Here is a 13,457-nt window from a genome sequence, read left to right as displayed (position 1 = left end):
CGTCGTACCTATTCGCATACGATGTCAATCAAAATTCAATATCAATATCGTTGCTGAATTTGAATCGTTTCAAATCGCGTTAAAGGAAAAATTTTCATGATATAGCTGATTATAGATAATTAAGATAATACAATTGCAACATTTCCAGCAAACTATATATTTAACGGTTAATATCAACAGACTTAAGTATCAAAATATAAAATATTAAAAATAAAGTAAAAAATATTATAGCTCTTATACAGAATTGTTCCATTTTCCTAAACGCTGCATTTCTTATTTATATTTTTAATTAATATTGATTTAAATTAATAATTAATATTTATTTAAAAAATGGTCAAATATCTTTTAGCTGGTAAATTTTTTTCATTTTTTAATAAATCAAGAAACTAACAAGAAATAGTTGGTTCACATTTATTATTATTTTCTATAATTATTAATTATTTTTGCACGTGTTATTATTACACATGCTATATATTGATATATTTTTTGTATGTTTGTATATTAATATATGTAAACATTTTTCTATATACATATATATACATATATGTATAAAAATGTGTTTGTATAGATAAATTATTATTGCTATTTTGTGCGTGTGCGTGTGTGTGTGTGTTTATTTTAAATCTCGGCTTATAGGCAACATTATTGATCTGTCTTCTTGAGCAATTCTCTATCACTTTATTGTTTGCAAAAGCTTTTATTATTTTGTTATTTAATTTCTGATTATTATAACTTAAAAAGGACATGGTATGTAAAAAAAAGTAATAATGTTCAATATTTTTCTAAAAGTCTAGTAATATTGCAAAAAGCGGACCACATTAAGTCGAAAGATATTTCCTCATTCTATCTTTTAATGCAAGTTTTAACATACTAACGTAAATATGTTTAATTCTGCAATCATATTATATTTACATAAGTAAATATTTTATTGACATGTTACAAAAGTGGACAGAATTTACATAAATTATTGCACACTGAGAAAGAAGTAGTTAATTTGACTAAATTTTCAACTTGATTAAATTTCTTTAGTCGCAGTATTATGTATTTTAACTTAAAGACATAAAATACTTAAACTTTAATTTAAATATTTATATATTTAATCAAAATATATTTCCACAAATAAACAAATTTAATTAACTAATTTTTAATTCAAATTAACTAATTTTTTTTTCAGTGCAGAATTATAGACATTCAAATTAGCATGTCGACTCAACGTAGTCTACTTTTTGAAACATAACTCTCTAAATCTTAAAAAAATAAATCCCATTACTTTTCTTATCCATACGTATCGTATCTAGTGCGAGTGTAGAATGAAAAAAATTGCAACTAAATTTATTTATCTCGGCTTTCAATTAGCATTTCATCAAAATCATGCGAACAAAAGCAAAAGTAACAGAATTTGGCAAAATAGTCAAACATTGCAAATATAAGCGAATTATGTTAGCTTAATTCTGTCCCGTTTGAAAGACAGCACAGACTTTAACGCACACCAGGTTTCTACTTCTGGAGACCCGTCGAGATTATCAGTAAGAGTGTTTGCAGACTTGATTTTTCTGCTTCCTCTCCAGCAATTATGCCGATGGTTAGCAAGTTACCGCTTAAGTCCTGATCGTCGACATCGAGTTTCGGAAAGAGAGACTGAGACGTCATTGATTGGCTTTGTGGTCATATGTCTGACGTTTCGTCTAATAATGGTTTTTAATTTGCTCTTTACGTGTAAAAATATTTATGGTTTAAATGCTAACTTCCCTAATTTCTGATAACGTGTCAATTCCCGTCACTCAAAAACATCAGATTGCATCATATCAAGATCGCGTAAAAGAAGTCGATACATGATAATACGATTAGTGTTAATAATAAAATATCAAAAATCTGAATACCGTCATAATATCCAAAAAAATGATAACAAATTCACACCTCCAAATCATTCAAATTACAAAAGAGACTACAGAAGACTTTTTTGCCATGAAAGTCAAAAGAAAAATATTTGAATATATACAAGAAAGGTAAATATTGCTAAATATAAAAATTTTTATTTATTTATACAAAACTATTTAGTTTTTTTCCCCCCCATTTAGGAAAGTTTGTTCCCCTCTCGCCTTCCCCCCTGAATCCGCTCTCGCCTCTGTCACTTTCTACGCACAAAAAATAGTATGTACAATTTGTGCGACTCACCTTCGACTCGTGCATCCATTCCCTGCACTCGTATAGGCAATAGCCTTTCCGAATTTGTTACATAATGTACTATTTTCATAAAATTTTGAGCACTAAATACGATATATACTATTTGAATTGCTTTATTATGTTTTAATACACAATTAATACACAATTTTAAAAAATTTGCAATTAAAGTTGCAAAAAATCTGACAATTATTAACATTAATTAAAATTAAAAAGATTTAGTAAACACTGTAATAATAAATTATTACCATATTTATGATTAAACTATATATTAATTATTACTAATAAGTAACAGTTAAATCTTAAATATAAAAGTTAAAAGTTAAAGTTAAAATATAAAGTTTAATAATAAATGTATTTTTAACCTTAATTAACACAACAAATTCTTCAAGATAAAAAATCTGACATAATTTTAATTGCAATAAAATTTCGCCAACACATTACAATTGTAATATGTTAAAGAGTACACTAAATTATCTTTTTTAGTAACATTAATCGCAATTTCTCAAAATTGTAACGTTATAGAGAAATTTCAAGTTGTACGTCAAAGAAAATGGGATTAACCATTATTCTTGTATTTTAAAAAATTCATTACTTGTTAGATAGTGTAATTGAAAGTGTATGTGACATTATTTGTATTTATGTGCAACGTGTTCGTGCATACGTACGACGCATACTTTACGACAAAAAGTTCATTTATTTTTGGCAATAAAAGAAGGAAACGAGGGAAATGATCCCTAGCTAGTAAAGCCGCTACTATCGACGCCTCTTTGCTAAGAGATCGCGGAGAGATACGCGAGCTAACGGATAAAAGTTGATAGGCAAACACACGCGTTTTTATCTGCTTATCTTTATACGACGCATCTGTTATTTTATGAACCCGTTCGAACACCATCAAAAAGTTTAAAAGATATCTCACTCGTATATCATTGAGAAAACTTAATGATAATTATATTTTCTATATTACGATATCAAAGCATATATTGCCTAAAAACAATCATAGTTTTCTTAAGTTTTGCGACTTGTTAAGAAACTGCAAACCTATTATCCATCGCCAAAAAATTCGATCTTTTTTTATACTTAATACATTAAAAAAGTATCAAATTAATAATTTGTGTATGTGTGTTTGTGTACACAAACAAAAATATAAAATCTTTAAAAAATTAGATAATCTTAAATTTTAACAAAATATTATATCTTTATGTCAAGATTATAATACTCATGCAAAGAGCACAATATGATTATTTTAATAATCGCATATAGTAACATTAAAAAGTTCTAATTTTTGGCTTAAAAATTAATTATTTATTGATTATTTTAATAATCGCATATAGTAACATTAAAAAGTTCTAATTTTTGGCTTAAAAATTAATTATTTATTAATTATTATTTTCTATCAGATTTTTTTTAATTTATCAGATTTATAATAAAAATTATTATAAAATAAAGAGAAATATATTTTTTCTCGATAAAACTACACAGAATGTCTTCATGTTGTGTCTTATATGCTAATTATAATTAGATAACGTTATTCTAAATGTCTTATATAAATATATAAATATATTTAAATATGCCTTAGATATATAAATATATTTAAATATATTACTCTTAATTATATTTATTTTTATCAAAATTCAATAAAATTTTTATTTCCCCATTCAAATAATCGGACAACTGGCATTTATAGATTAAGTACAATTTAACTTGGCAACTAATGTGTTAAAAGTTTACAATTAATAAGTTACAGAAAGTTACAAAAGTTACATCGTTTTCGATTGTTTACGTATAAATAGATCTAGCATTCGTGTATTCTGCAATTTATTACCACATTATTGTAACTTATTAACGTGCCAACATTTACAATGCCATCGAATCATTATTTGATGATATCATCTAGCATGAATGCACATCAACAGGCATTATCGAATGTATCGCCCCATGCGAGCGATTGTCATTCATCATTTATCTCGCTTGCTACAAAATTACTTGTCTTTCTCCAAGTCGGGCAAATAGCGGAGCAACGGTATCACGCGAATCACCGTATAATACATTACCGGATCTGTAGAAGGAAAAATCGGTCTCGGTGCGCGCAAAAAAGATCGCGCATTATTTTTCAGGGAAGGAGTGACGGCGAGTGCACTTAACGACCGTCAAATAAGTATTACACCGTACAAAATGATCGATCGCCGTTACACATCTGCGCGCTTTAAAGACACGAGAGCGAAAAGCAACCTCGCCGCCATGAGTAAAAATCATGACTAGGCCTTTCTTTCACATCGGCAGGAAATTAATCATAATAATCCCACTACCGGTGCGCTCGACAATAATTCTGATCGCACCTTCGTCATTCATTATACAAAGCCAGACAGTACATTTGGTGAACATGAAATTCGCAGATTCACCCAACTGTAAAGTACGCCGAAGGGAGGTAACGAATCAGGATCTTTTTAATGCGACACTGTCACATGCCAACGAGAATTATCGCGTAATTTCAGATACGCAATATTTGGATTGTATAAAGCATTTTATTTCGCTTTGAGAAAAGATCAAGGTAATTTGAACTGCTGTATACTATCTGTGTTGTAAGTTAAATATATCTCGCTTTCAACTAAAATCTAGTCGAATGCTTACCTGAAATAAGTTTATTTCTGCATATTTTTATACGAAATTCTTATGTCCATTTTTATCAATTAGATTAACTTTAATCTTGCTTTAACTTATTTTCTATCTTTTTCTAAAAATTGTTCTAATAATGTTTGAGGCCAAAAATAATAGCACACAATTTAAACAATTAAAAAATTTATTTAAAACTACATAATATCATTTCAATACTAGAAGTTATTATGACCGTTTTTATTGAGATCTTTCTTACTTTCAATTATGTTATATACTGCGGCCATATCCCAATAACTAAGATTTTTTTTTTTAATTAAAATAAATGAAATTATTTTAGAAAATAAAAAAAGACAAAGAAAAAATTAAACTAGCATTAGATCATTCAATCTGTTGATTCTTACGTACTTTTTTAATTTAAATTCTTTTAATCAGAATTTTCAACAAAAATTTTGAAACTGCAATTAGTATTTGGGGTAAAAATTTGTCATTTTCCAAATGATAGAGTAAAAAAAAAGATATTCCACACTTGTAACACAATATGCTATTTGTTACAAGTGCATAAAAAATCGTTGCGTCCCTGTTTCAAGAAAAACAAATTGATAGGTTAACTAAGGCCGGTATTCACAGTCGAATCTTATTTTAAGACCGTCTCTTTAAGTAATGTCTTAATAAGATTTATTAATACGGCAGAGCCGTATGATATTATGATCTTCTCTCCTCTATTATTCAATTTTTCATTTTTATTAAAAAATAAGATAATTAATTCAAACAAAAATAATTCTTTAAAATTACTCTTTTTTTAAAAAATTCTTTATATTTCTTAAAAAATTCTAAAAAATCGCGATACAATAGGAAATTCTCTTAAGTAATAAATAACTTTGTTATTTTTTTAAATAGATTAAATTAATATAATTATTATTTGAACAATGTATAATAAAAAAGCGTATATATAGGCTATCTGTTATTTAATATAAATTAATGTTAATCTACATTAGTAAAAATGAACATTATAGAGATATTTTTTACGTATTATTTTAGCGACATGTCCAACGAAAGAGACAAGAGATAAGAGATCACACACGACAGGATTTCCTTCCTTAGAAGAGCGAGGGAAAAGGGGACGAGAATATGAGAGACGGCGAAGAAGCGGCAAACGGGTTAAACTGGCGTTTTGGGGGGTCCTCGTGAAGGAAGTTGACCCAGGTGCGAAATGTCACTCTGAACCAAAGATCGAACGATGCTACAAAAACACAGTTTGTGTCTCGTCACTTCGCGTGACTCGCGTATTAAGTTCGGAATCGGCGCGACAGGACGCGGTTTATGTTTTCAGACAGGGTGGTCCGACGGCGAGCCTCGGCGTAAAGCACAGATACCAAGTGTTCTTTCATCCCGCATTCAAAGGGGCGCGTGCGCGCCATTTTGGACGGTGCGTATTTGCGCAACGAATGACTCGACCAGATCAAAAGATATGGGACGAGAGCCGCGCACTCACTCACGCGAGTGCATATAAGTTGCGTGAAAACTTGTCGAACGCTAATAGCTTCAGTAAAAAGAGACGCGGGATCCAGTATCGATCGACGGGCAGAGAAACATTGTAAAAGAAACAAGCAGTTAGGTTTTCGCATGTTTTTTTTTGCTAAGACCTAACTTGATGGAATAAAACAAAATTTTTTAGTTGATCCTTTTTGTTTGGTTAAAGTTATAATTTGTTGGTATTAATTTTAAAAAATATTATAAAAAATTATAACGTTATTGAAATGTTTCGATAAATTTTCTTACTTGCCTATCTTGACTTTTACATTCTAATCAACTTCGATTAATTAAATTTTTTTATTAATATAATAAAAAATTTAATTTATAAAAATGTATAAAAAATAATATTACAAATTTAATTTAATGAAAATTTAAATAAGATACCAACTAAAAATTTAGTTTTATATAATTAACAATTTGGTTCATTAAACCAAATTTTTTTAGTTATTACCAAATTTTAAAACTAAAATTGTTTTGTTGCATCAACCAAAGAATTTGTTTGCCCAATGCCAATACTCAAACATAAGATTTAAATATGTAATTCAATCAAATTTTATTTTACTACTAAACAATACAAACGCGCGCTAAGTGCGCATTATTTGTTTTTGGACTCTAACTCTAAAATTGGAAGCAATCCGTGACACAAAATTACAGTATATAATCTTTTATATATATAAAAAATATTACATTAATTATCAATATACAATAGACAACGACATCGACCTAATAACAAAGTCGCACACACCGCTCGAACTCCAGACATATAATTGACATTACGTAATAAGGACAACAATTAAATTCAACCATCGATTTAACACAACCTTTTTAAAGAGAGAACTCGACCAAATAGATTTCTCAATGTACGTTTCAAGTAATGCGAAACTTGTGACGTTTATACATGAAACTATCACATTTTATTGTCTTCTTTTTTAAGAAATTTTCTACGTTTTTAATGTCATTTTAATAGGTTTTTTTAATCAAAAATACCTTAGCAGTTGCGGCTCTAGGCCTTTTATTGAGGAATTCTATAAAAAAAAGACACAGGAAGACGCGTAAAGACACGTTACAGAAGTTACAATTTCATTGTAGATGATTGCCCACCATTACGTAGAGCATTCGTATCCAAAAAGAAGTAGAACACTGCTAATTATGATTCGATTATCCTAATCAATGAAATAATACTTTAGTCTCTTATCAAGATTTTAATCCATTCGTCTTTCTTTTCAAAAATTATAAAATTGATTTTCACAGTTGAGAATAGCGCGTAATAAAATAGTTATTTATATTAAATATTCAGTATTTGTTTGTACTAATGTCTAACACTTTATTCTAATGTATTATTATTATTTAAAATAATATTAAGGTAGACACCATATTTTTAATTAAAATAGGTTTTAGTCTAATGCAAACTTTATTCTGATAAAAATTTTAATTAAATCAGTATTTTATTATAGTGTGGTATATTTATAATATTATACTAGGATATTCAGGTAACACTTTAGTAACACTTAGAAATTATCATTAATAAATTATAATAACATTTAATAATATCAGTTTGTACAATTTTTAAAATTAATAAGTTTTTTATACATTTTTAATAAATTTCAGAAAAAAACATTATACAAAAATTTTCAAAAATTGTATTTCTTTGTAAAAGAAATTCTGAAATGTGAAAAATTATATACAAATGTTAAAGTATCTCATACAAATATCTCATTTCTCGAAAAAAATCCCTAACTGCCAGATATTTTTAACAAAATTTTTTGAGGCCAAACAAGAATGGTTTTTAATATATGGAAATTGAATTGTTATATAGGATTCATATTTTCATAGTACATATACTCACAAATCAAAAATATAAAATTCTTCAAATAATGTACGGTTTTTACAAAATAGACATTATATTATTTGAAATTTTAAATTTTTTTTTTAAACACAATAAAATTAAATGTATAATAAACATAAAAATTACTAATATTTAAGCACATTAATAATAAACTGTTTTAAAGTATCTTTATCTAATAAAGCTTTTTATAAAATAAAATCTTTATTTTCGGTTTTCAATTTTTAAAAATTTATTTAAAAATATCTACTTATAGAAGCGTAAATGGATTACACTATATACATTCAAGTTCCAAAAAGTTTTTTTTATATTTGTATTTATGAAGGAGAAAGAAGAAAAAGAATTTATTTTTAAATGAATTTTTTTAAAAGTATTTATAAACTATTTAAATTACAATCAGTGAATTACTGAAATCAGTGAAAATACATTGATTTCAATAGTATACTTATAACTTGTTAATCAATAAAATAAATACACTGATCTTTCAATGAATATACACTAATTCAGAAGAAAAAATCATTAAAAATGAGTGGATATTCACTAATTATTACAGTTATAAGTATACCACTGCAAATCAGTGAAAATATCACTGATTGCAATTTAAAGAGGATTTAATAGCAGTGTGATTGGATACAAAAATAAAATTCAATCACATATTTCAACAAAAATTCTGAGAATTCCAGATTTTTCAAGTATTTCTAGGTAGTAGACATCCAGTGTGTATTGTGTGTGTGTGTGTGTGTGTGTGTGTGTGTGTGTGTGTACAAATATTTTAAAAACATTCAAGTCATTACAAAATACAAAGTAATGCAACTTTGCGACGTTCGATTACTCGTTTTATAAATGTATATTAATAAAACAGTTATCATCATTTAAAAGGATTGAGTTCTTATGCGACGCCAATATCGAAATTTCGAGATCATATAACGTAAAACTGTATTCATAAATTGAACATTTGAAGGACTTACCCGGCAATATCTTGAACGCGAGTCTGCAAGGCCGTTTTCTCAAAAGGTTCTTCAGGGATCAGGCTGCACAGCAATTGCATCGCGCTGGCGGTTACTGTACCATTTCCGGTTGAATTGGCGGATACATCCTGAGTCTGAGCGTGGTCGTCGAGACCAGTTAGAGTCTATAAAGGAGAAATGCAGTGGTTGCAATGAACAAATGTAACACTTTTACGAAGCTGTTTCACAAAATCCAGGAAATAATATTCACATTTTCGAATGAGTTTTATTTTCTATCCCGCATTTCTATAGATACGACATCAGTTATGCACTCAGCATGGATTAACACGGATATCAAAACTTATCGATTTTCCCATCTCGTTACAAATAGTCTCAGTTGCGGAATAAGCCTATCTTAAATACACAAAGAAAGAATTATAAAAATAATAAGAAAATATTTCTGACATTTCCTCCGATATTATTTCTATCATATATCGCACGAAGTGTTAAATCTCTAAGTGCGTACGTTTTTTCAGTGCAGAAGTGAGTTTGTCACATCCGCCAAGCTATCTTTATTTTATTATAAAATGTTTAAAAAAATCTGAAAAAAAATTATGAAACATCTATATTAATAGTTAGCAAACTTATAGTTATTTTAATACACATCATTTATTAAATATTTTATTTTTAATAAACTTTGAAGTGAGGAATATCGTTTCATCATTCGGTATTACATTTTTTGACAATAACTAAATGAGAAAGCAACAATTTGTTAAAATCTTTTAAAGATATGTACGTATTGTTTTGATCAAAAGCAACATTTTTCATTAGCAAGATTAATATAGAAAAGTCACATATGATATGTCTATGCAAAACTTTTTCATGCTCAGCATTCAACGATATATTGATCTAATTGCATTGCCTCGAGTCCTTTTTCATCTATTTTCTTTTGGAAAGGAGAACTAAAAAAATTAATTTAATTGTTTCACAGCTGTGAGTCGATACTGCTTTGTTACAAACACCATAGTGCATATAGAATGCTGCATATAGAGGATTAATTTCGATTTTTTTAATCAAAACAACATAAACAAACAAATATATCAGGATTAATGTTTAAAATTTGAAGAAAAGTATTCGCTATCATCTATATAAACAAAAGTGTAAAATGTTTGTTACTCATCTAAGATCTCCGTAAGTTATTCACCGATTGCTTTGAAATTTTGACATAACGTTGCATTTGTAATATTATTGAAATTTTGACACAGTGAGACGGGGAGAGACCGGGAGAGACGGGGAGAGGCGGGAAGAGACCGGGAGAGATGGGGAGAGACGGATAGAGACCGTGAGAGGCGGGGAGAGACGGGGAGAGACCGGGAGAGACCGGGAGAGATGGGAAGAGACCAGGAGAGACGGAGAGAAACGGGGAGAGACCGGGAGAGACCGGGAGAGACGAGTAGAGACGGGAAGAGACGGGGAGAGACCAGGAGAGACGGGGAGTGACGGGGAGTGACGGGGAGAGACCGGGAGAGACGGGAAGAGACGGGGAGAGACCAGGAGAGACGGGGAGAGATCGGGAGTGACGGGGAGAGACCGGGAGAGATCGGGAGAGACGGGGAGAGACAGATAGAAACGTAGCATAAGAATAGACAGCCACAGCAACGCGTGGCAGGACATAGCTAGTAACATATAAAGAAAGACGTATGTATATGATACTTTACTCTTCACTACTTAAAGGAGTGCTGACAGCAGGTCTATTTTACCGATTAAGGGTCGATTGTTCCAATTTCTTGGTAAACTTACCTATCAGGTAAATACGTGTCTGTCTTTATTTATATAAGAAACAAAATGAAGATAGACGTATGTTTACCTAATAGATAAATTTACCAAGAAGTTGGAACAACCGATCTTAAATGCGATATTTTTCATACAAAGTCGTTTTTTTGTTGATTACAAAATTATAAATCCTTTTCTACAATTAAAATATAGATAATAACGCAGTTGAACAATTTTATACGAAAAACGAAAAAAAAAAAAAGAAAATTACAATTTTATTATTAATATGTAGAGTCAATTTGCGATAACATTTGCTTACCAAAGTTTAATGTTTTATACGTATAAAACAAGTATAATTCTAACTCAGAATAAAATAAAGGAAAAATACTATGTTTTTAGAAATGAGTTAGCTTTAGTATAACAGTAAATTTTGTCTGAAAATTTACGCATATATGTGTGCGTGCGTATCGATGTAATAATTTGGAGAGATATGTTGATGTTTATTACATCGCGCGCATATATAAATTAATTCGATCGGTAAAACTAACATCACCTCAACAATGCAAAAAAATCACGGTGAATGAAAAGGGGAATAGATATCTAATATATAAGACGTAGCAAGAAATGTGAGAGCTGGTATCCATTAGACCTCAGTGTACAATTTCGTGTCACAATTAAAGTAACAAAAAATAACGAAAGGTTTATTGTAAAAGAAAAATGAAAAACATTGCTCCGATAGGACAGTCATGTCGGACGCGATCATTATCAAACATTTGATATATTAAATAAGGAAGAAACAGATGAAACCAACGGTATCTCAAAGTCATTATTTGTATTTTGTTGCAAGAGCGTGCTCGTCGAAAAGGTAGTAAATTTATACCAAGAGCGTGCTCGAAGCAGTTAAAGAAATTTCAGCATATTTTTTACTGAGAGACTTTTACTAGATGATTGTTACATCGGTTGACTGGTTATGTACTTAGCATCTAATTCTAGCCGATTAAGACTAGACAGAGCGAATTCCTATCAGGTTGAGTCATTGTTACAGACCCGTTAGACCAAAGCGGACTGAACGGCACGCATACATACACATACACATTTAGAACGCTAAATTAGTGGTAACGAGTCAAAGGGTTTCGATAAGAATTTTAGAAACAGGAATATGGATCCTAAACGATTTAGCTTTGGTTCCGATAAGCCGTTTCGAGGAATTCTATATAGAAAAGCCGTACGCTAAAGGCTCATCTACTTTTATTTAACCTTTTCGACCGCCGTAAATGTTGCGATATTTCACAGGCTGCGTAAAAAGAAATTAAATTTTAATCGATTAAAAATAAAAACATTTTTTCTTCGATAATCTACAATGATCAGTTGCGTTTGGAGTCGATTTTTGATCAGTTTAATCAGTTTTTTTTATATATAAAAATCTCATCCGAGTTAAGCGCTCAACCCTGCTTTTACATATAATAATAATAATAATAATAATAAATAATAATAATAATAATAATAATAATAATAATAATTTTAAGTTAACACTGTAAAATATATACCTTAAAGAATAAATCTGAATTTTTGCATTTAATTAAATAACGTTTACATAATAAGCACTTCGAAAACATGTGCGCCATACACTGTAATTACAAATTCAAAATTTTGAATTATATTTAGTTTTAGTCATTTTTTTTTATTCAACAATAAATAGAAGATCATTTGGTTACTGCCAGTAATAAATAATTAATCAAGTAGACAATTAAAGGCCGATTCAACTGGCATTCATTTATTTAATAGTTTTTATTCCAGCCATCCTTTCAAATATAAAACGAATACCATCATCAGTTTAATTGACCAAGCGATTTTACTATCTGATAGAAGATTTCATGAATCTAATATTAACATTGTTAAAAACATTTTCTTTAACAATTGTTTCCCCTTGATATAATCAATCGATTTATTAAAAAACAATTTAAGACATTAAAATATCGCAGTAACAATCTGAAAAACTCAGCTGTGAATAAAAATATCGACTTAAGAAAATGTTTAATTTTATCTTATGTAAAAGGCAATAGTGAAAGTGTCAGTCACTATCTAAATAAGTTTGGTTTAAACATTATTTTCTGTGTCCCAAAAAACTAGATTCTGTAATTATAAGAGGAAAAGATAAAATCGATTCTGTAAGAAACACTAATGTAGTTCATCAAGTTGCAAAGATTGTTTTGCGTCATACATCAAACAGACAAAGAGACATTTACAAACGCGCATGAAAGAACACATGAATAATATTAAAAAACACGATAGTCTCCACTCTGTGGTTAGCTTACATCGTCTTTCGAATAATCACGAATTCAGGTGATACAACACCATGTGTCATTACATAAAAAACACTCGAAAAAGAGAGGTAGCTGAAATGTTTTTCATTAAAAAAAGACTATTAATACTATTAATTTAAAAAGGATACGGAAAGCCTAAATCCTATATATAATAGAGTTATCAAGAATATGACTTGTTTACTGTTTATCGGTTTGATATTTTTGTACACTTATACGTTACTTGTTTTATATCTGTTTTAT

The 13,457-nt window shown here is 29.1% G+C and overlaps 1 protein-coding gene across 2 annotated transcripts in view; it reads right to left on the bottom strand.

Moving 5' to 3' along the window:
- LOC105838379 (S phase cyclin A-associated protein in the endoplasmic reticulum) overlaps window positions 1-13,457 on the bottom strand; it is a 65,399-nt gene that overhangs the window by 24,753 nt on the left and 27,189 nt on the right. For both annotated transcript variants that reach the window (XM_012683899.3, XM_012683900.3), the window contains exon 11: window positions 9,142-9,305. In XM_012683899.3, the coding sequence (XP_012539353.1) occupies window positions 9,142-9,305 (164 nt within the window). The remainder of the gene's footprint in view (window positions 1-9,141; window positions 9,306-13,457) is intronic.

Source organism: Monomorium pharaonis, chromosome 3, assembly GCF_013373865.1.
Source record: "Monomorium pharaonis isolate MP-MQ-018 chromosome 3, ASM1337386v2, whole genome shotgun sequence".
Taxonomy (NCBI): domain Eukaryota; kingdom Metazoa; phylum Arthropoda; class Insecta; order Hymenoptera; family Formicidae; genus Monomorium; species Monomorium pharaonis.
This window is presented reverse-complemented; position numbering and strand designations above follow the sequence as displayed.